At 32.8% G+C, this 24163-nt stretch overlaps 1 protein-coding gene across 4 annotated transcripts in view; it reads left to right on the plus strand.

Moving 5' to 3' along the window:
* The window catches only part of CASD1 (CAS1 domain containing 1), a 45755-nt gene extending 24088 nt beyond the window's left edge, over nucleotides 1-21667 (plus strand). For 3 of the 4 annotated variants that reach the window (XM_023639206.2, XM_070264497.1, XM_070264498.1), the window contains 12 exons: nucleotides 181-304; nucleotides 1549-1763; nucleotides 3370-3792; nucleotides 4796-4885; nucleotides 6718-6837; nucleotides 7826-7982; nucleotides 9613-9692; nucleotides 12019-12120; nucleotides 13713-13853; nucleotides 14376-14453; nucleotides 18340-18432; nucleotides 20147-21667. In XM_023639206.2, coding sequence (XP_023494974.1) covers nucleotides 181-304; nucleotides 1549-1763; nucleotides 3370-3792; nucleotides 4796-4885; nucleotides 6718-6837; nucleotides 7826-7982; nucleotides 9613-9692; nucleotides 12019-12120; nucleotides 13713-13853; nucleotides 14376-14453; nucleotides 18340-18432; nucleotides 20147-20413 — 1890 coding nt within the window. In that variant the 3' untranslated portion in view covers nucleotides 20414-21667. The remainder of the gene's footprint in view (nucleotides 1-180; nucleotides 305-1548; nucleotides 1764-3369; nucleotides 3793-4795; nucleotides 4886-6717; nucleotides 6838-7825; nucleotides 7983-9612; nucleotides 9693-12018; nucleotides 12121-13712; nucleotides 13854-14375; nucleotides 14454-18339; nucleotides 18433-20146) is intronic. The other variant, XR_002807414.2, reaches the window with a different exon arrangement.
* Nucleotides 21668-24163: the final 2496 nt, after the last annotated feature.

Below are 24163 nucleotides of genomic sequence, written 5' to 3' on the forward strand. Positions count from 1 at the left end.
TCAGCTTTTTCTAACTGCCTTCATCTATTTCATGAAATAATTGGACAATATTTTATTCTAAATCGAATAAAAATGGGACTTATCTTAAAATAATAACCTTTGTTATGATAGAGTAAATTATATGCTGTAATTTTTTTGTGATAAATACTGAATTAATGCGTAATTTTTCCTTCCTCTTAGTGGTCCATCAAGATTCACAATGGCAGCAATGAAGCCCTTTCCCAGTACAAGACGAACATTACCTCCATAGCACCACTGTTAGAAAAACTGGCAAAGACTAGTGATGTATATTGGGTCTTACAAGGTAAGGGATGAGTAATGAAAAAATAGCATTTTATATATATTTTGAGGCATGAGTTTTTATTATCTCCTATTTCAAGAAGCAAAATTACTGCTTTATGAGAATAAATTTTGAAATAAGGTTTGCAAAGTTAGAATAAATTTGAGGTGTTTTCTTTCCTTTCTTCAACTTAAGGAACAGACCAATAAATATGACAAGTAAAAAATAAATAATAAATAAATAAAAATATCCTCCAAAGAGCCTTAGCAGACACAATGGCTGCAAAATATAACAAAGAGAATACATTCTAAAGGCAAAGAAAATATTTATCTCTAATTTTTTATTTCTTTCAAAGTATAATTATTATGATTGGGAAATATAGGGAAAAAAATTCTTGTCTGTTTCATAATATTAGACTCATTAAAAGCAAATATTCTTTGGAATTGATAGAATGTATTTAAATTCATACTATCTAATTTATACTTGGTAATGAAATTCTTTTAAGAGAAAGTTGACATTAGATCAGCTCCTTCCAGGAGTTTATTGAATGTTTATTATTTAATACCTTGTACAATATGAAATGCCTTAGGTATTTTAGCAATTCAAGTTGTCAGAAACTCTTCTGGTTATTTCCAAGTTGAATGTGAAGCTGTGAGGAATTACAAGGGTGGGGATAATCTGTTCCACAATCCCTATTTTAGTTAAAGAGGGATTGTTAACCTTTTACTAAAATTTGAAAAAGTTAAATTATTATGGTAAGTGATAAGGGACCTCAGTCCTCAATAATATTACCTCCTAATTGTATGAAGAAAGTTTGCAAAATTAAGGAGTGAGAGGAGGGAAAAAAGATTGGCTGCTGTTCTTAATTAGGCAGTCTTCCATAATCCAGTTTTAAATTCCTGTTATCCAGAATAACCCAGCATCCAAAAATTTTAAACTCTTAAGACATGCATAAAAATGTTTCCTGAAAGCGAAAAGAGGGATAAAAGTTCTTTAAATTTGAGGGAAATATTGGTTGATTAAAAAATTGAATATAATTCAGTTGTTAGCCCAGGTGCCAATCTTTAAGAAAAAAAAAAAATTTGAATGTAAGATAGGAAATCTATTACAAACTTTAGCCAGCTTTATTTAAAAATAAATTATAGGTGCCTGGAATTCTCTGAACTTGAAAAACAAAGTATGAAATGCAGTCAACTAACTTGTATGATCACAACTTCTACCCATAGGGATATTTTAAATGGGTTTGTAAAAATGTGTTTCATGTGCAGATCCTGTTTATGAAGATCTCTTAAGTGAAAATAGAAAAATGATCACTAATGAGAAGATAGATGCCTACAATGAAGCTGCAGTCAGTATTTTGAATAGTAGCACCAGAAATTCTAAATCGAATGTTAAGATGTTCAGTGTTTCCAAATTAATTGCTCAAGAAACCATCATGGAATCTTTGGATGGCTTACATCTTCCTGAATCAAGCAGAGAAACTGTAAGAATTCTTGTATCTGTCAGTAGATAGAAACTATCTAATATCTAATCGGTTGTAGATATAAGTCACTAGAACCTGCTAATAATTTATTTTATTGCAATCTTAATTACTTGTAGTTATTCTATCTAACCCTACATCTAGAAATAATTTTACTTCCTATCATCTAGCTGAAGATATAAGTGAGAGTTTTAGTATACTCTAAGAGAAAAAGAAGTTATGGAAGAGAGGAAATGAAACTTCATTTATTGAGTGCTAGTCACTCTTAGTGTGTCTTGTCTCATAACAAGCTTGTAAGTTCTCATCACACTCTTGTTTGAAAACTGCTGCTTTATGTTCTCTTTTCCTTAAACCTTAAACTTACAAGATTGACTTCTGTGAAGAGCACATTTTTTAATATGTGGAATAATTTTTATTATTTCTTTATAGTTCTTATATACTAAGCAGTATTCAAGGTACATAGTGCATACTGAACAAATCCAAATTGATGGATGGAAAGAGATTTTAGATTAAGTGTGAAAGAGAACTGTATAATTATACATTTTCACACAGTACAACAGATATTATTTAGAGTTAGTTTTCTTATAAAGCAGTGATTCTTAACCTTTTTGAGGATCACATAACTCCTTTGAGTATCTGATAAAAAGCAATGATTCCGTTCTTCTCCTGCAGATGTTTGCGTATACACACACATAGTTCTCCATATACTTTAAGGGGTGTTATGGACCCCCTGAAACTGGTTAAGAACCTGGGATGGAGTTTGTAGGCTAGCATCTGCAGGGATGGCAGGCACAGAACCTCCTGAAATCTCAGGGCTGAAAGAATGAGATTTTCTAAATAGTTGAGTATTTTGAATGCTTAGGCTTAAATAATATAATCATCTTAGAGTTTCAAAGATGCGTAAACTATAAAGTTTTTATAAAACTAGATTTGACTGAACCTTTAACTAGACAGAATCTTGACAGCTTGCCTAGAATATTTTTATTATAATGAAACCATGTCGAAGATTCCACATTTTATTTAACATTAGAAATCTTAAAACTGTAGCATCCTAAGTGGTCAATAAACTGTAAACCAAATGAAAGACATATTACAAATATTGTTAGCTAAGAATTATTTTTCAATGGCAGTTATCTTACGTTTTGGTTTTTTTTTCCATATCTAAAGCTTGAGACTGTCTTAAGTATCCTGGTATCTTCTTTATTGAAAATCTGCTAATTAAAATTCTTTGGTCTTTGACATCTATTTTTTTAACTGAAGGTCATGGCCCAGTAGCGGCAATGAAATCAGTTTTGTTTTTTTTTAAAAGACTAGAATAGAAAATATCAGTGTGCATTCCAAGTAGTAAGGATCGCCATTATTTCCTGTGTGTGTGTTCTGGATCACATTATAAAATGAATTTTTCATTATGGATCATAGCCCAAGAAGTTTGAAAAGCCCTGAACTAGCTATTCCAAATTGAAGGACCACCATTATTTGCATGAGTGTTTGGGAAATGGTAGCAAAAAGTACAAAAGCGTTTTGGTTTCAGTGCTGAAAAGTCAGTAGTATTCACAGGAGAAATACACTACTGACAAGATAATAACCAAATAACTTGATTTGTTCACAGAGTGCAATGATTCTCATGAACGTGTATTGCAATAAGATTTTGAAGCCTGTAGATGGTTCCTGTTGTCAACCTCGGCCTCCTCTTACTCTCATGCAGAAGCTAGCCGCTTGTTTTTTCACTTTATCTATTGTCGGATATTTAATTTTTTATATAATTCATCGTAATGCTCATCGGAAGAATAAGCCATGTACTGATTTGGAAAGTGGAGAGGAAAAGAAAAATATTATCAATACCCCTGTGTCTCCATTAGAAATACTTTTACAGTCTTTCTGCAAACTTGGCTTGATTATGGCTTACTTCTATATGTGTGACCGTGCAAATCTATTTATGAAGGAAAACAAATTTTATACACATTCAACTTTCTTTATTCCAATTATCTACATCTTGGTTTTGGGAGTATTTTACAATGAAAATACTAAAGAGGTAAGAGTTATTTTCTTTTTAGGTCATGTTATTCTTATCTCATTACAAACTCTAAATTAAAGAAATAATATCATTTATTATGCCAGAATATACAAACGTATATAAAAAAGAGGAATATTGCAGTTGTAATTCACTTAGTGGACTCTTAAGAGTCTCATAAAGGTTGTTGGAAAGTTGGAAAATAATGACCTGTGAAAAAGATGTCATGACTTAGTGTTATTTTGCCTGCTTGGGGTGGAGAAAGTGGAGGCACTCCCAGTTTTATAATGGTCTTCAAACATAAAATACTTTTATCTTTTATAAAGTAAAAAAAGTAATTATATTAATAAATGCCTGTATGCACGTATATTTATATATTTATACAGTAGACATATCTACACATTAATTAGAACTTATCTAATAATGTGGGCACTATTTGCAATATTCTGAATTTCTTATTTTAGCGTTGCTGTAGTTGCTAAGAATATTAGTGTAACTCCTTTATAAGGCATGATCTATTTGAATTAATAAATTCTATTCTAAGAAATAGCTCTCATATGAGGATGATTAATCAGTTTTTCATCTCCAGTGAGAATATTCTAGGGAAAATAAACTATAATGATAGAGCTTTTTTTCACAATAAAGTGTAAGGGAACTGTAAGATCTTTTCTAACTGAAATTCTAAGATTTTCTTAAAATTATAAAATGCCATCTTTTAGTTTTACAAGCACATCTGTCATAATTTAAATGTAATCTTAATCTAAAACCATAAATGTCAACTTAAATATTTAAAATCTTTTTTAGTTTCTATTAGTTTTCCAATTTATATTATATTTTAAATAGTTTTATTGTATGTTTATCAAGAAATGAAATGGCCATCTTTAATTGTATTTCCCCCCCAAGGCTCTTTTGACAGAAGCATTAGCTTTAACATTCTGTAAGAAAAATTTTCACATACTTAATGTATACTGTTCAAACAGTAGCTTCATGATGAATTTTAAAAGATTTTGGTTCTTTTACACAGACTAAAGTATTAAATAGAGAACAAACAGATGAATGGAAAGGCTGGATGCAACTTGTGATTTTGATTTATCATATATCTGGAGCAAGTACAGTAAGTATTTTGAATTTAAGTTCAGAAAATATAGGCAATAATGCCACTTTAATGTTTCTTTAAGGGCACCAACTCTTTTGTGTTTTATACTCTCTACCATTTAGAGACCCTCTTTATTTCCTACCCAGTCTTTCTGCCTTTCCATTCTTCTCCTAACACCTGCTGACTCTAGGGCAATGTATAGTTGTAAAAGCAAAATAGATACTTTTTTAAAAGATAGGGCAATAATTTATTTGTATTTACTTGGCCTTAATTTAATGTAGTAGAAACAACTGACAATCTAAGCATAGTATTTCATGTCATCCTGTTGAACAATTTAAAGTTAGCAAGAAACTTTGTAGATGACAATTGCAAAGGATTTGGAATAGGCAAGTTACTATCAAAAGATAACAACTTGGATTATTGTGTTTTATAGTCTGCCCTTTACTGTATTTTAGGAAGTTTGACCAAATATTGTTATACTTTCAAAATTTAAAAAACTTAGACCTCTCTTTCTCCCGTGTTCAGAGAACTCAGATACTGATGGACTGCCATTGTACACCGTATAGGATGTGTCATACTTTCTAAGTGTTACCTCCTCCCTGAGATGGGAGGACCCTTTCTTTGCTCACCCAGTGCCTTCTGTACCTGGACAAAATCATTTTTTCCTTCTCCCTAGGTGTCTTAAAAGATAGGATTCTCAAGGATATATACAAAAGATGCATACACTCAAGGCCTTATAAAATCTATTTAAGGTGTCTGCTTAATTATTTTATTTTATCCTAGAAAGTATCACTTTGGGAAGACACATTAACCTAAAGTGACCATAAGCAGTGTTAATGCTGGATAATTACAGTGGTGATCAGATGGGTCTATAAAAATAGAAGCCAAAAAAATTCTACAAAGATTTAGTAATTATCCCTAAATGAATGGTCTTATAATTGCAAAGGTTAGATGTCACTGAACAAGCCTTTTAAACATCATTTTAAGAAACAGTGCACTAGTTGTGTTGTGGAGAGCATGAATATACACCTAAAGGACCAATGGGTGGTAGACAGGTGGAATGACAGTATTGAAAGGTTATGAGGATTAGGCTTGTAAATGAGATAAATATTTCCAATTGACTCCCATAGAATATAGATTAGAAATATGCTGTATTTCATTCAACTTAGAGGTGAAGAGGTGATGCTCTGAAAAACTATGGTAAGTGATTCTAAGGGTCTTGGTCATGGCGAAACATTGATGTAGGAGTATAAAATAAAATGACTTCATAAAATGAGTGGAAGGGAAATAATATTTCTAACTTATGTTTGTATATTTTTAAATATGTATTTTTTTGCTAAATAAATTTATAAGTAGTCATTCGACAATTTTGTTTACAAGTCTAAAGTCTACATATTTAAGGGAGTCAAAACTGTAAGGTTTTTGGTTTTTCTTTATCTTCTCATTTGGAAATCTGAAATCCAGAGTGACCTTATATTCAGCATATATGCTGATTAATAATTATGGATATCATATATTTACTTCTAACTGGATGAAATGTACAAAGTGCTTCACATTTATTAACTCATTTATTTCTCACAAACACCCTTTGGGAAAGGAGGTGGTAGTCTAATTTTGCAGTTTAGAAAACTCAAAGTCACGTAGCTAGTAAGTCTCAGAATCAGAATTTGAATCTGGGTATATCTGATTCCAAAGAACATTTGCTTAACCCCTGCTGTAATGCCTAACTTTTGAGAATAAATCTTCTCATTGGGCTAATGCCAAATGGTAATGATGATCCTTTATCTTGGTTAAATGTACTGGTTATGATGATGCCAACGTATATTTTTCTTATTTATTTTTGTCGACAGTTTTTGCCTGTGTACATGCACGTTCGTGTTCTGGTTGCTGCATATCTATTTCAGACAGGGTATGGGCATTTCTCATACTTTTGGATCAAAGGAGACTTTGGAATCCATAGAGTATGTCAGGTGGGAATGAATTCAATTACTTTCTTTTTCTTTCATTTCAACATGCTTTTGTGCCTAAATGTTGAGAAAATATAAATATGGTCATTATAAGGCCATGAATAATTTGAATTTATGAAATAGCACTTTAAAGTTGTATTTAATTTGAGATGAATAATTTTGAGGTAAATAATTTATTACTGAGTGAAGGGAAAATATAATTTAGATGAATGTATAATTAAAGAACTATTACACAAGGGACTACATTGCTGATTCACTTCAGTTCTGTAGAAATTTACAATTACCTGGGCTTATTAGAATATGCTATGTTTTCTCTGAGAAGAGGATTAATATTGTTTCGACCTTGTGCTAGGCAGTTTCTGAACATTAGTTTATTTACCCATCATTACAACCCTGAGGTGTGATCTTCATTTTACAGACAAGGACACTGAGGCTCAGAGAGGTTACATAATTTGCCTACAGTCGCATAGTAAGTGGGACAGCTCTAATAACAATCTACTCAAATTCTGTGTTCCTTGAGTGACATCACACTGTCTGAAATGACTGTGACAAAAGTCCCAAAGACAGTTTTTAATTTAAGTAATATTATATTGTATCTATGACAACTCTCAATCCCAAAAGGGGTAAAATCAACATCAAACAGAGATGAAATGGATACTCTTTTCGTTGAGGTAATCTAATCTCTGTTTATAAACTATGGCCCTAGGAAGGAAGTTTATGAGTCTTTTTCTACATTTAACAACATGGTAATTGTAGCCAGAGGACAGCTCAGGCTGATGCTTTGCTGGGATTTAGTTAATATACTGATGCATAAATATTTTATATTCAACTCTTTACAGTGATCGTAGAACAAATGTAGTTTTAGGGATTAGTAAAATATACTGTTATTATTTTAGTCTTAAATAAACATTTATACTCTGTTAGAGAGAATCTATCTTTGTTCTTCATGCACACCTGAAATGAAAACCATTTTTCTTTTCGTTTTCAATAGGTCTTATTTCGTCTCAATTTCCTGGTAGTGGTGTTGTGTATAGTAATGGATCAGCCTTATCAGTTCTATTACTTTGTCCCCTTGGTCACTGTATGGTTCATGGTCATATATGTTACTTTAGCACTATGGCCACAGATAATCCAAAAAAAAGCAAACGGTAAATATACTCTCTTATTATTGTTAATAAATATAGTCCTTCAATGTACTAAATTTCTTTTTAGTTGCTAAAGGCTATTGTTTTTACTGAGACATATAGACAGTTAAAATTTATGTGTAGTATTGATATTTTGAAATTTTGTTCTTAAACTATGTTTCTAAATGGTTTCAGCTAAGTAGTTCAAGTAATTTAACAGTGTAGGATAATAGTGTATATTTTTATTGTGTTGTGTTGCTTTTTTAAATTTAAATTTTTCAGAGCCCTTTTACATATTAACTAATGCAACAGTTTTCAAACTATCTTGCACAGAGCCAGAATGGAGACAACTAGCAGAGAGAAGGGAAAGCCAAACAGGGCTTCATGCCCCTACATCCTGCTCCAATCTTGGCAGCTCTGCTTCATTTGATTTCTTAATATATATTGAGATTTGGGGTAAACATTCATTTGCAAAAAGGCTTTTTCTGTCAAACAAGTTTGAAAAGCACTAATGTAATTATCTTCTAGACAACTCTTTAAGCAGTGATTATCTATCTATTTTACATATAAGAAAACCTAAGTGCCCAAAAGGTTGTCGTCTTCAAATTTTATATAGCCAGTTATTGATAATGTTCAAAGTGAGGCCACAGTCATTTATCCTAATACTTTTTCCCCTCAAGATCATATCATTCAAATAAAAGTTTCCCTTTTTTTGAAAAATAGTTTTTATTTATTTTTTGTGAGCAACATTGGCCCTGAGCTAACATCTGTACCAGTCTTCCTCTGTTTTATTTGGGACGCCGCCGCAGCGTGGCATGACCAGCAGTGAGTGCTAGGTCCGCACCAGGGATCCAGACCTGTGAACCCCAGGCCGCTGAAGCAGCGCACGCAAACTTAACCACCATGCCACCAGGCTGGCCCCAGAAGTTTTTATTTTTAATAATGTATTTAACTTAACTCTTTCAACTAAATATTATATATCAAAAGATATTTTCTGTTAACTTCCGTTATAATGCCAAATAAGTTTTCAGGAAAGAGTTGTGTTCCGGCCTTTAAGAAAGTCCGTTAGTGTCCTTGGACAGCCTCTGCAGTTTAATTCCTCAACACAAACCCAGCATATTAATCAGGTGAATAATCAATATGTATTATTGTGAACATACAACTTAAAATATGCATATGTTAAAATAAATCATGGTTAAATCCTAGTCCATTAGGGAGTTCTTAAGCTCTCTCCTTAGAACTTTAATGTTTAAGCCGTGTTACCTAAGTTAGATTCAAAGTGAGTGTTTGTTAGAATTACATTGAGTATATTGTTCTAAATTTTGTTGTAACTTTCAATAATGAATATGTGTAATTGAATCCAGGAGGTATTTTCAAATATATTTATAGTCAATGAACAGCAGTAATATAGGGTATCAGGTGTATGTTGTAGCCTCATTCCTAGCAAGGATCCTCCACCTTTTTTTCCTTTTTGTCCTACTTGTAATTTATACTACTTGGATATATTTTGTGCATCCTGTAGTCAGCTTAAATTAGTTTAAGAACATGCAGAGTATTATTACATTAGAGAGTATTAATACATTAACTAGAGAGTATTTAATGTTTTCTAATGTAAATTTATATTTCTTAGTAAATTAAATATTTTCTCTCGTAGGAAATTGTTTCTGGCATTTTGGCTTACTGTTGAAACTCGCCTTCTTGCTGTTATGTATATGTTTTTTGGCATATTCTCAGGTTTGTACATTCTTTTGGTTTATGTTTTGTTCTATTTTATTTTAAAATTTAAGTCTATTAAAGTATGTGATAAGAGTCAAAGCTTTTTTTTAAGTTTCATTTTTTAATGACTGTAATAAAAGTGTCACTCCATAGTTGACTACTCAGTGTAGTTCTTCTGAGACCTATCTACTTTTGTCACTACTGTTTTTGTTGTAAGAGCAATTTAAAGCTCTTCCTCTGGCAATTGTTCAAAATCCATTTTACTTGACTTTGATCAATCAAAGGTTTATTGAATGCCTCTTACAAGACACTACTCTAAGTGGAGATCAAAATTCTCTTGACAGAATTTGCGACTTGATTTGTGCATTATTCATTGCTTCAAAGTGTTGCTTGATTTTTCCATAACTACATAGAGTAAAATTTTAGCAGTTAGTAAAACCAACTTAGGAGCAAAAGAAGCTTGTATATATGTAGCATGTTTATTAATAAAATTTTTGATCATTTTCTTCTCTCTAACCTTTTATCCTCCTATTATGATGGTTGAGATCTTCTCAGCTACTTTAGCAGGGTGGCAAACTGCTACCTGCTGGTCAGTCCATCAGGCAGATATATTATTTGGGTAGCACGATATTTACAACAAAATATTTTAATTTGAATGTCTATAGTTGTGACATATTCTGAAGTTTACTTCCATCTCTAGCACTCTCTGTCTTGTACCTGGCTGCGTCAGGTGCAAATGCCATGTAAGCATTTTGTGTGTGTGTGTGTGTGTGTGTGTGTGTGTAATCCTATAAAGCTATTTGTTTGTTTGTTTTGTAGGCTTTCATACTTATTGTCATACTTAGACATAAAGCATTTATATAATTCTTCCTGACCTCCAACATTTTCTGCCCGAGATATTTAAAATAGTGTGGAAACAATAAGCAGATGTAAAAAGAAATAGCCAGGCAACTGCAGCAACTGCTTCACAGTTATTCATTCAAATTCCTAACACTGTGGTGCATCTGAGGGAGAGAAAGGAAGGCAGCCCAGAGGTTCAATAGAGAGACTAAGAAGGTTTCCCCAGCTTTGCATCAGTGTCAACCACTGAACAAGGAAAAAAAGGACATAGCCCCATATAGCCCAGTGTCTTTTACAGATGGCTGCCCGATAAATACTTGTTTATTGATTACATAAGAAATAAAATTTTAATCAGAAATAAAATTTTAAATTATAAATACATTTATATATATGTGATATGATCTATAAGACCATATATCTCTATCTCATATATACCTATTATATCGTTTTTATATTTCATATCTATATTATATATGATCTACAAGTACTTTATACGGCAACTCTTAATAAGAATCATCCTTAATTTTCTGAGGCATAGATTTTGATAGGATCTATTTTTAATAAACCATAAGCATTTTAAGTTCTGTGGTTAAATGGAAAATATTACATTTTATCAAAAGAAAGTTCGTCTGACCTAAGGATTCAGCATTACCTGAAATATAATACTATTTTCATATTTTTCTTTGGTTTTTAATAACCTTTTTAAAAATTGTAACGTTACATTTTTTATGCTGTGGCATTAGGTTTAATAATGGAACGTCCCTTAATAGAGCTTGTCGTCATTCTTTAGTCTGGAAATTGAAGTTTTTGTTCTCTTCTTTGAAAGACTTCATTAATGTGCAGGAATGTACCCAAGACTTCTGCCCCTTCATTCGCAGATTTTCCAGGCTGTCAGATTAATAAGAGGGTATCATTCACTAACTTGACCAGAGTAAAATTGTAAACTTCGTTTCAAAGGCTAGAAATGGCATTTGGGTATAGTTGATTAAGTAAGATGAGCTAATTCAGAGGATTCTTTTAACTCAAATGTTTAATTATAGATCATTAAGGACATTTAGAAAAGAAAAACTATATTTTAACCTTAACCACAATTCTTTAGGGTATTGATATCATATTGGCTGAAGTCTTTTGTACTTTTGTTTTTTAATCAATCAGTATTAGCTGTTTCGTGTACTAGATTAATGCAATCTTTCGTGTACTTAAATGGACTACTTTTCTAATTACCAGCTTTTTAAAAGATTTTGCAGTCTCAGTAGCCCTTCATGTGCATTGAAAGTAAGTTAACAAAAAGTTTTAAGTCATCTTTATTAGCCATTAGTAAAATTAATTTATTTTCAAATGAATTTCAAATTAAGTGATATTTTCAAATGAAATAAATAGAATTTTAAAATTGTGAATGACCCTTATATACTCTTCCCTTTAGAAAACTACACTTTGTAACAGAACTGCAAAGCAAGTATTGACTTTTACCATCTTAATTTATTTTCTGGATTCCTTTTCTCAGGGTGCATTTGAGAAGATCTTTTCTCTTTGGCCATTGTCCAAGTGTTTTGAACTGAAAGGGAATGTGTATGAATGGTGGTTCAGATGGAGGTTAGACCGTTACGTATGTATTTACCTTGTGATCTTTTGCCATTTCAAATTATACTTTAAAAAAATTATTTGGAAAATTTTTATCTATTTTTATTTAGTTTTAGAATAAAGAAACATGTTGATTTGATAAATCAAAGCACCCCTGCTCTCCCTTTTTATAGCAGAGAAAAGGTATGCATGGAAATGTATATCAGCAGGAAAATGCTGTAAAAATGTTGTCTGTAAAGTGGGCTTTGTTTGAGTCATAATTTTGACTTATAGCTGATCTCTCATATGTATATGCTTCAGCCATTCAAGACCATATTTATTAAGCACGAGTATGTGCTCTACATGTCAGCATTATGAGGGATGTATTAGAGAAAGAAGACATACCACCAGGCTTCTGAGCCTTACAATCTGGTGTAAAACCCAAGATTACTACTTATAATTGAGTGCTAAACTATGCAGTGTGGATTTTGTGGTAGACATGTATAAAGAAGAGAGAGCAGTGTCATGGATGATTCCATGAATTTAATCTTGAAGGATGGTTAAGATTCAATTGACCGAGAAAATGTAAAACATCCAGCACAGCATTTGGAAAATAATAGACACTGAATAAATATTAATTACCCATTTTCATTCTTTCCCCTTTTCCTTGTATCATTCCTTCATCTCTTTTTTCATTCAACAAATGTTTTCTTGGTGCCTATTCTGTGCCATTCCGGATTTCCAATACCTGTGCACTGTCCAGTGTACTACATTGCGTTTCAAAACCGTATATGAATATGTGGAAGACAAACACATAGATACAGAGAACAGATTGGTGGTTACCGGACAGGAAGGGGAGTGGGGGGAGGGTGAAAGGGGTAAAGGGGCACATTTGTACAGTGATGGATGGCAACTAGACTTTTGGTGGTGAACACAATGTAGTCTATACAGATGTTGAAATATAAGGATGTACACCTGAAATTTATATAATGTTATAAATCAACGTGCTCTCAATAAAAAAATAATAAAAATAATAAAATTTACAACCATATGTGAATAAAAAGCTTTGCTAAAGTCTTGACATCAAATAATTTTAAATTCTTAACTTTCTCATTAGAGCAGTGTGCTATGATATGATAGCTTACATTAAGTCTTGGTTTAAAAAAGAAAGCTTGTGTGGTTTCTGGTCCAGCATATTTTTTTTTTCATTGTTATATACAAATACTCCTTTTTAATAGTATGATCTTAGTGGTGTTATTGTTGTTTTATTTGATTGAAAGTACCAATATAAAATATATTTTACCTTGGTTGAGTACATTTAAATTTTATCATGAGTCTTCACAATAGTTTTTAGCATTCCTTTTAAATTGTCTTTATTTCTATGCTTATTGTTGAAACTGCTCAAAATGCACCAGCTCGTCTCACATTGCTGAGAGAGATGTTCGCTTGTCTGTTGCTGATAATTTCTAATAATCATTGACTTTATTTCATTTCTTGAAGTTTGTCCTTTATGGAAACTTCAAGCCTTTAAGCTTTTAACCTACTTAGTTTTATACCTGTTGTCCTTATTTACCAAATACTTTTACTATTTATTGAAAAGTAGCTGTTTAAAACAAATTTTCTCTCCTTATTTTCCAGATAGTCTTTCATGGAATGTTGTTTGCTTTCATTTATCTGGCTTTACAGAAGCGTCAAGTACTTTCTGAAGGAAAGGGTGAACCTCTTTTTTCAAACAAAATTTCAAATTTTCTATTGTTTATTTCGGTAGTTTCTTTCTTGGTAAGTTTCAAAATATAATCTTCTAGCTCTCCAAAATCCTAAATTATCTAGAAAATTAAGAGATAGGAATTTAATCCATTATTTTTAATAAATAAAATCTTTTAAAATTCTTTTTCTCTTTAATTTTTAATTGAACATAAATTCTAAAGAGAATATATATGTAAATTAAACATAAAGAATAACTGAGAGCTCAGTGAAATAGGAATTTTAAAAGTTGTCATAAATTTGGGGAAAAATATAATGTAACCTGTTTGACAGGAAGAGCCATCACTACCTTATGATCACTATTTCCAGAAAAGCACAGACCTATGCTCCTCTCTCTCTCTCTCTGCTTTCCAATATTTGGGTAGTTGAGCACACCAAAACAAGTGATGAGCAAAGCTATGGGCAGTTTTTACTGAAGGTTTTTAAATAACACAATGAAGTATAATGTTATAAATAAAGAAAACTGTTTTAAAAAATTCTGAGAATTTTTAAGGCATAACTATTTTTGTGCACTAATCCATGTATTTTTTGTTTTAGACCTATTCTATCTGGGCAAGTAGTTGTAAAAACAAAGCAGAATGCAATGAACTCCACCCATCCGTTTCTGTGGTACAGGTAATTATCTTGATTTAGAAAAATTTTTTCTTCTTACTTCTTGATAAGAACACAGCCTTTAGAGGCAGAGAGATTTGAGATCACACTCTATAAAATGTAGGTATGTTACATAATCTTTCTAAGCCCTACCTTCCTCTATTGTAACAAGGATATTAAAATCTCTTTTTAAAGGTTCTTATATTAAATGTATGGAAATGATCAGTATTTGTCACTTAATGGGCACTTAGAAAATGTTAATTCTCCTCATATTTGCTTTTTCGTCATTTATTTATTCAAATTTCTTCATTTATTTATTTGCTTAATCGTAGTTATTAATGATTTACTATGTGTTAAGTACCATGCTACATGTAAAAGGTTCAATGTTAAACAAGATACAGCTCCTGTCCTCACGGAACTTACAGTCTAATAGAGATGTATTTCAACAAACATTCATTCATTCATTTAACAATTTTGTTTATTCATTTAACAAATATTTGATACCTACTACATGCTAGACATTATTCTGGGGGATACAGTGGTAACTAAATCAGACATAATTTCTACCCTCAGAGCCTGCATTCTTCTATTACAGATAGTAATCATATAAGCACCATGTAAAAATAAATAGAAGCACGTGATGTTACAAGAGACTATAATAAGATGTGATTTAGTTGGAATTGGAGTGAGGGTGGTCAGGCATCAGAGATGATTTCCCTGAGAAAATTAAGCTGAGAATGGAGGGATGAAGGCAGGCAACAAGAACTTAGGCCCTGTGGTGGAAAGGAGCCTGTTCACATTCAGGGAAGTTAAAGAAGGCCACCGGGGCTGGAGCTCAGAGAGCCAGGTCTGGAGAAGTGTGTGGTAGTGACTGGCAGGTGGGCAGAGGCTAGGAGCATCTCAGATCAGATTTACATTTTGCAGACATACCTCTGGCTGTAGGTAATCATAGGACATGGTGATCGGTGTGGGGATGGTTAAGTACAGGGCGCTTGGGAAGCACATGGGACTTCTTCCTAACCCGTCTTGATATCAGAGCAGAGATCCTGGAGGAAGTAGTGTATAAGCTGAGGCCTGAAAAATGAGTAATCCAAAAAGAGGAGCAGGAAGAATTCCTGGAGGATCTTCTCTTAGGTCCTAAGTTCTCTTCATTGCAGGAATTGTTTTATTCCTCTTAAACCTCTGTATAGTCAGTAGAACCAAGCATGTGATAGACTCTCCAGACACAATTGATGATGAAATTTTAAACATTATACTGTATTCAGATAGCATTTTCATGACTTCTGCAGACAGCAGTAGCGCTGACCAGTAACTCTTTGTATATCATATCTGATATCGTTCTGTAATGCATATGATGGAAGGGAGGTGTTCCCACTCACAGTGCACCAATACCAAACAATATAAGGGGAGCATAGGAAGAGAGTGGCAGCACAGAGAGTAACACTAACATGAGTGCCCCTGAGCCTTATCACCTTCCCTTCCAGGCACTATCCTCCACATACTTATATTTCCTTAGTTACTTTTTGTGAAGGCCTCAGCTTCTCCATTGCAGAGTAAAAGAATGGACTGACAGCAAAAATTGAAGCAAGTATGTACAAATTTTTTTGGCTTCTGCTTTGTTTCAAGGCACTTGTCCCCCATTAAGAAATCAGAAAGCTTCCAGGTAGCCCCAAATATTACAGATTACATCCTTATCCTTATCACGTTTCATTGTTACTCTCAGATGCCAACAGATGATGTGGGGGTGGGAGTGGAGGTGGGTGAGTGGGTGTTTATATAAATGTACTTATATATCATTGTATTGTATATGATTATATATCCTTAGAATACTTAGCTGAGGGGGCTTCTTTAAGATTTTAAACATGTACAAGATTCCTAGTGTCCTTTTAGAAAGTATTTTCTCAGCCTGACCCAGAAAAAGGCTTATGCATCAATCCTTGAATCCTGACCTTTTGGTTTTCTCCATCAGTCTGGATAGAAATTTCTAGAAGGGCTTGCTATAGAACAGCATACAAATGATTAACCGTAAATAATGTATATTAAGTGCTTAGCACAGTACCTAGCAAGTTATAAATGTTGAACAAATTTTAAGTATTATTATTATTTCTCTATCAAGCTAATAAGAATGTCTCCCCAGACCTCAGTTGTCTTCTCCATGGTTGTTATTTCTTTGATTTTCTACTCCCCTAATCACATTGTTTACTAAGTGTATTACAAACACTAGACTTGAATATGCTAAAGAAATAAATACACACTGGGAAATGGTAGATTAAAGGCAGAAAGAAGGAAAGTGATTTGCTTAGGACTATTCCTAGATTTTCTGATGCTCGGGCTAGTGATTTGTACGTGTATGTATCATTCTTTCTAGCATTTTACAGTTTATGCAATACTTTAATTATAATAACTCATTAAATAGTTTTATGTTTGAGGGCTTGATTTAGGTCTCACCTTAATGATTTTTACCATTTATGTATACTTCCTGTACTATTAATTACCTAATGTGTTTCTTTAAATGACTCACAGCGTCTGTATGTACCTATGTGTTGTCTCATCTAACGTTCACATCAACCTTTCAAAGTAAATCTTATCCCCATTTGTGTGGATGAGGAAACAGACCTAAAGGAGTAAAGTTCCCTGCCAAAAGTCCCAGAACTAATACAAGGCAAAGGCCAGATTCAGACTTGAGTCTCTTTGATGCTATTGCCCATGAGGATCACTCCACTTAATTTACCTGAGTCATTCACTTTGGTTCCTTTTTCCCAATGATAGAGTTATCCACCTATCTCCTGTTTCCTCATCTTTTATGCATCCCAGAGACCTCTTCCTAGAGCCTTTGACAAAATGCCCAGCGCGATCAACACTGAATATGGGGTTTTTCTGTGAAGCATAAATAGATTTTTCAATCCTTTTATGAGAGAAAGTTTTTGAAAGGTATTTGTAAAAGTGGAAATACTTTTTTCTTTACAATTTCTTGGTTCTTTATACGGAGAGTGGATTCTGAGGAGAGTTCTTTGCTTCATAAACTGGTTAGTGGATGTAGCCCTGAATTGGAGGTTTAGAAAATTCAAGATTGTTGCACCTGGTACAAAAGGATGGGGGAGAGAGGTGGAGGCCAGGAGCCCAAAAGCTGAAGATTCTTCTGGGGGAGAAAAGATCCAGAGGGAAAAATATATTACATGTGAATACAGTTCAAGACATTATTTGCCTGGCCATGCAGAGCAAATATGAGGACATCTTAAAAGTCATGCCAGGGGCCAGCCCAGTGGCATAGTGGTTAAGTTTGCACACTCCACTTTGGCAGCCCAGAGTTCGAAGGTTTGGATCCCAGATGCAGACTTACACACCACTTATCAAGCCATGCTGTGGTGGCATCCCACTTACAAAATTGAGGAAGATTGAGTCTTCCTCAAGCGAAAAAAAAGAGGAAGATTGGCAACAGATGTCATGCCATTTCCTATGTTTACATGGCTGTCAGTGGAAGGAGGCTTTTGAAGAGAGCAAAAAGAGGGAGAGTGGCTGCCAACCAGGCAAATGCTTTATGAAAGAAGCAAAATTGTATCGTGGGATTTTATGAATTTTACCACATAAATGTGGTATCATTTTTTTCTACACAAAGGGCCTCAAGGTGGGTTTATATTTTTTCCAGTATACATAAAATAAAACTGTTCAGCCATGTACTACCTAAAATATAAAATCTGCACTAGGATGTAGTATATAGACCCCATGTTGAGAGATCCACTTTGGGTAGACTCAAGAACGGAAATAACTTGCTCATACATTATCTATTGAGAAAAACCATTGTGTATGTATCAAGTTCAAGAACATAAAGAAGAAAGTTATCACTTGAAGGAAAGCAAAATGTTTTTAATAAACAGATTATTAATATTTGTCTTTGTGGTTTTCTTTTTAGATTTTAGCCTTCATCCTAATAAGGAATATCCCTGGTTGTGCCCGTTCAGTTTACAGTACATTTTTTGCTTGGTTTGGAAAAATTTCCTTAGAGGTTGGTACCTTAATATTTTGCTCTGTCTTACACAACCAAGTGTTATATGCATGTGTGTAAGTATATATGTATGGGTGTGTAAATCGGACATACTTTTTTTTAAGCCAAAGCTATGTTATTTATTGACTTATAGGGAAAAAAACTCAAAACTTTCAACAGTGGTAAAGTATTATAGAATGTTTTCAAAAGCCTTATTAAAATGACTAGACACAGATGACTTTCAAATACTCTTTATATTATCTTAAGCTTTCAAGCACAACCTAGATGCTGAGGTCAAGAGAGAAAAAAGGTAAACAGGTATAAATGAAATTTATAAAGAGAGAGAAATCAAGTTGAGGGGATTTTGATTTGTTATTCATCTGTAAATTAAATATTACATTACTGGAATTTAGTTTATTTATGCTTATAATAAAATTCACCCTCATGGTTGGAAATTTGGAGAAAATTTTTAAACTCTTTACATTTTGCATGCAATACCTAATATGAAATTATTTACAAAATCAGTTTAAAAGTAGGTTTTGAAATATATTCTGAGAATTCTGAACTTTATTCGAAACAGAACATTTTAAAACAGTAGAATTCATATTGTAATCATAAAAGATACATTTTAGAGTATAAGATTTATTAAATTGTCTTTAAAATAGGGAAAATAAATTTCTCTTTGAATTGTTAAATAAATGTTCTATTATTTTTTGTCTCATTTATGAGAAATTGTATAGAATTTACAGTTCTTGATCATGAATGATTTACCAAGTCATTCAGTAGACAAAAGTATGTTTATTTCGTCAGCCTCTTAATCTTTGGAGCATGAGAGGTTTTATTAACTTTAATTGAATGAATTTACAATTTGGTATTTTTATTAAAAATGTGGAAATTTTATAGTTCTCGTATTTGTTGAAGTAGCTTAAGCATTATCCTACTTTTTGATGTTTTGAATTAATGTGATAAAAGAACCACATTTGTAGTCACAATCAAATGTGGTAGTGGTGTGGTGCCAGCCCAGTGGCATGGTGGTTAAGTTCACATGCTCTGCTTCAGCCACCCAGGGTTCATGGGTTCAGATCCCAGGTGCAGACCTACATACCACTCATCAAGCCATGCTGTGGTGGCATCCTGCCTACAAAATAGAGGAAGATTGGTACAGATGTTAGCTCAGGGACAGTCTTCCTCACCAAGAAAAAAAGTAGTAATGGTGTCATCTAATGTGTATACCACTAGAAGTTGAAATACACTTTCTTTAGAAATATGTGAATACAGTTCAAGACATTGGTCTGGCCGTGCAGAGCAAACATGAGGACATCTTAAAAACTATGCCATTTCCCATTCATATACACACATACATAAATATATTCACAAATATATACAGTACATATATGTATAGAGAGACACACAGAGTAATTCTTTATTTGGCATCTCAATACCAGAGTGCAGATATCATTGTCAGCCATCTTCTATGTCATGCAAAGAAATGTTTTTAAAGTTAGAAGTTTCGTATGGTTCATTTCTTGGGGCCTTTGAAGCAGTGCTTCAGCAAGTAGGAGTTCTGGAGAGTGGGCTGCAAGTAGACTTTTCAGGGCCAATAGTGAAACAGAATTAAATGGTTTTGGAAAAGCTTTCTAACATAATTATGCTATCAAATGTTTAAATTAGGAAAAACTGTGATATATTCATGGACCCTCTCTGCATATCTAACTTCAAATATTTTTCTTTCCAGCTATTTATTTGCCAATATCACATATGGCTGGCCGCGGATACAAGGGGTATCTTGGTACTCATACCTGGAAACCCTATGCTCAACATCATTGTCAGCACTTTCATATTTGTTTGTGTGGCACACGAAATTTCTCAGATCACTAATGATCTTACACAGATTATTATTCCCAAAGATAACTCATCTCTATTGAAAAGATTGGCATGTATAGCTGCATTTTTTTGTGGACTCCTCATCTTATCATCCATTCAAGATAAATCAAGACATTAGATTCCTAAAATCCTAAAAAACTTAAACTCTTCAGGCTAACTGTGTGTCTACCTAGAGGAGAAAAGCATCTATCTGGAGATATAAATGTATATGCAAATTAAGAAACGTGTGGCAAGAGGACAGCTCACTGACATCTGTTGAACATATGTGATTGTATATACTGGAAATGTACATATTCACTGTGAAATACTGAAAAAAAGTTGATGAAGCAGAGTGCATTGTATAGGACTGCATGTGAAAAGTCTTTTCTACTGAATCTATATTTCCATTTATAAATGATTTTAAGTTAACATATGAAGGCAGGGAAAAATAATTACCCTTCCAGTAAAAAATATAGGTAATTTAATTAGCTTAATGACACCACTGAGTGTTTTGATATTTACTAAATTTGTGGTAGTAAGATTGTCTACACCTGTATTCCTCATGGAACTTCCTACTTCATTGAAAACTTTCTTATTCAAGAAGGACTGCAGTATTGTTTTATTATCATATGTGCAATGATGTGGAGTGATAAGCAGTATGCCCTTAATTTATGTGTGTTCGTGTTCTGATGTTGTCTGTTTCCTGAGATGATTCTTCTTCCTAACTGGGGTTTTCAGGTCTACAAGCCTAAATCTCTGTACACTTTGTCTCACAGAGTTGTTGTAGGCTCCATCATAGGGTTGTCAATGCTTCTTTTTATAAAAAGGCCAAATTTTCTTTCCAATCCAAACATTCACCAGTTTCCTTTCCTTAAGCTATACCAGTGTAATACCAGTTACCCTGTGGATCCATTTAATATGTTTTCTCCCAACTAATTAATTTTTGTATATTATTTCCAATGTTTGGAAAACTCTTTATAACCATTTTGGTATTTCTTATTGTTCCCTTCTATTTTTAAAAAAATATTTACCAATCTAAATTTGTGCAGTATAGTAAAGATTCAAGTTGTTATGATTGAGCTGTATAACCATACGTAGAATTTTAAGTAAATCAGTGACTTTGGGCAATATATGTTTTTGGTTTTGTTTTGTTTTGTTACAAGCTAACTGTTAGAGGTATAAGTTTATTTATGTGTTGTACATATTTGATTATGAATTTTAATGTTTGAAAGATTGCACTTGTTTGCTCTTATTATGTGTGGGGTAAAATATATTTTCTGTTCATGGTATATGAAAATATGGAGTAATTTAAACAGTAAATAAACGTTCTGTGGATGCTTATTTTTGTATTGGCAAAGTATCAATTAAATTATATGTGTTCTTTTTTAAAAAAGCTGGATCCATTCATGATTGGTTCAAATTTCTAATTCATTTCCTCAGCTTAAATTTCCTTTTTCAAACTCTTAGTATTTAGGGCTAGGTCACTGCGATACTTGAATAAGGAATAACTTAGTTGTCAGAGCTCTGGAGGGTGATCTGCCTTTGGCACCTAGGAAGTTTAAGCATTATGGTTTAGTACTTGTCTTACTTGAAGATTTAAAAAATTTAATTATTATTTCTTTAGCACTACATTTACGTTTTAGTGATATCTTCCCATTAATTGAGGAGCATTTTTCGGACAGAAATGTGTGTTCTTTCTTTTTCTCTCTTCTTCTGCGCTTACTTAATCTTTTGACATTTCCCAGAGAGACAATTGTAATGACTCATTGCTCTGCCTCCTAGACTGCAGCCTTATAAGTAGAGAATGGTATAGTTATAAATCAAAAACTTCCAAGTTCTCTGGTCACATTATTCTTGCTGGTGTGGGTTGCCAATGAAGAGTAGAGTGCATTTTAATTTAGCTTGTAAGTTTTATCACCTGAAAAAGATTCTTCCCAATGAAACAGTTGAAAAAGAAAGATAACCAATATTTCTCTGTTTTTTTGGAAATACTTATGTGTTCCAATAGTAATACCCAAGTGAGTATGAGTTTTCTGTTCTGTGAACTCAAGCCTAAAACTTGCTCTTACTTAATATGCCCCCCTGTTTTATTTTCTATATAGTAATATGTAATAATTAAAATATACATTTATAATTAAATACATTCTATTTATATTTGATTTTCTTAATGAATCTTTGTGGATAAGAGGTTATTGTGGTAGAAGTTGCCACAATGATAGCATCTGTGTATAGTATATGTTTTAATATTTTTTTCTGCATTGACTCAGATACTGACTAGTTGCATTACTCGATTATACCATTCTTCAGCAAAAGATGTTTAATAGAATATTTAGATATGTTAAAATTGAGATAAAATCACAGAGGTTCTCTAAACTCAGGCTTTCTGTATTATAAATCACATTAAGAAATCTACAATCTGGCCCCGAAAGGTACTTGCTTCACTCAAATCGACCCCAATCTTTTCCTGTTTCCTTTGCCAAACCTTTCCATTTTTATGGATAGCCAACATAGCGTTAAAAAGGTAGAGCCTTCACCTAAAACCATTCACTGTGCCTATGAGCTAGATCCTATTATTTGCTTTAGGTGCTGGTATAAAATAACATTTACACTCTACCATTCCATTGTAAGATAAGTTGACCAGTTAAAATTTAAAGATGGGTGAATTTTTTTCCTCCACAAATGCTTTATTATTTCAATTCTCAGCATAGGAAGCTTTTAAGCTTGGTAAAATTAACTTTAATGATAATCATATCTGTGTTTGTTTATATTTAATTTTTTAACTAGATAGTAAATCATTAAGGCTAAATAAATAAATAAACCGTAGGACCTAGGGCAGAACCTTCACATAATAGACGTTCAATAAAAGCCAGTTTGTCAAAGAATGTGCAGTTTCTAGAAGAATGCCTCTCTCCCCTTAGAAGATCCCTCTCCCTTTAGATTTGGACTTTGACCAGTCTAGCAGACCTCAGGAGAGCCAAGGTGGAATTTTTATGTTGAACAGTATTAGATTGCTAATATGCTATCATTTTTGACCTACAAAAATGACAATTTCATAGGACTTAACCTAACAGCTTTCCTTATTGAAAAAAAAAAGTAACTTGGGCAGTTCCCTGTGTTTTGATCACAACTATTTTAAAAATTCTAAATATTAAGTCTGGTTATATTTAGGGTGATTTTGAGGATTGGTGAAAACTTCGTAAGATACTCATATTTGAAAAGCACCTAAGAGTCATATTTGTCTTTCTTTTAATGAAATCTCTTCTAGTGTGTTGTATGATATGAATTAGGAATATTATAAAACTTCCTTAAAAGTTAGATCCATAAAGTAGTATAAACTAGAGGCTATTTTCCAAAAGTAGAGTGGAGGATAGTGTGAGCTATGAAATTCCTAATAGATTAGTTAGAAATAAAGAACTTAGATCTTATTTCTTATTAGTAAAATACTTTTTAAAGTACCACTCCTGAGCGTAAAAATGGGATAGATCAACATTTTAAAGGGAAACTTGTGGTTACCTGGAAGTGTTTCTATCATGTGTAGGGAAAAATCTTCATACTTAAAAAGTAATTATTATAGTATTTTAAAGTTCAGCTACATTCGTTGTGTTAGCTTTTACTTCACCAATATCTAGTGGTCCTTATTTCGAAGACATTTGAGAGAATTTTCTAATAATGAAAATCGCTAAAAAGAACTACAAAACTATTAAGATTTTATTTTTTAATTCTAGAGTTAGCACAGATGGATTATTTAACTCTTTTAATCTCCATTGCCAAAATAATAAAGCCAGAACTCAGCTAATGGTAAAACCTCTCCACGGTTATCACCCGTCTCTTCTTGATATGAATTCCAGCCAGGCGATTCTTACTGTTCCCCAAATAGCATACTATTCCT

This window comes from Equus caballus, chromosome 4, assembly GCF_041296265.1.
Source record: "Equus caballus isolate H_3958 breed thoroughbred chromosome 4, TB-T2T, whole genome shotgun sequence".
Lineage (NCBI taxonomy): Eukaryota > Metazoa > Chordata > Mammalia > Perissodactyla > Equidae > Equus > Equus caballus.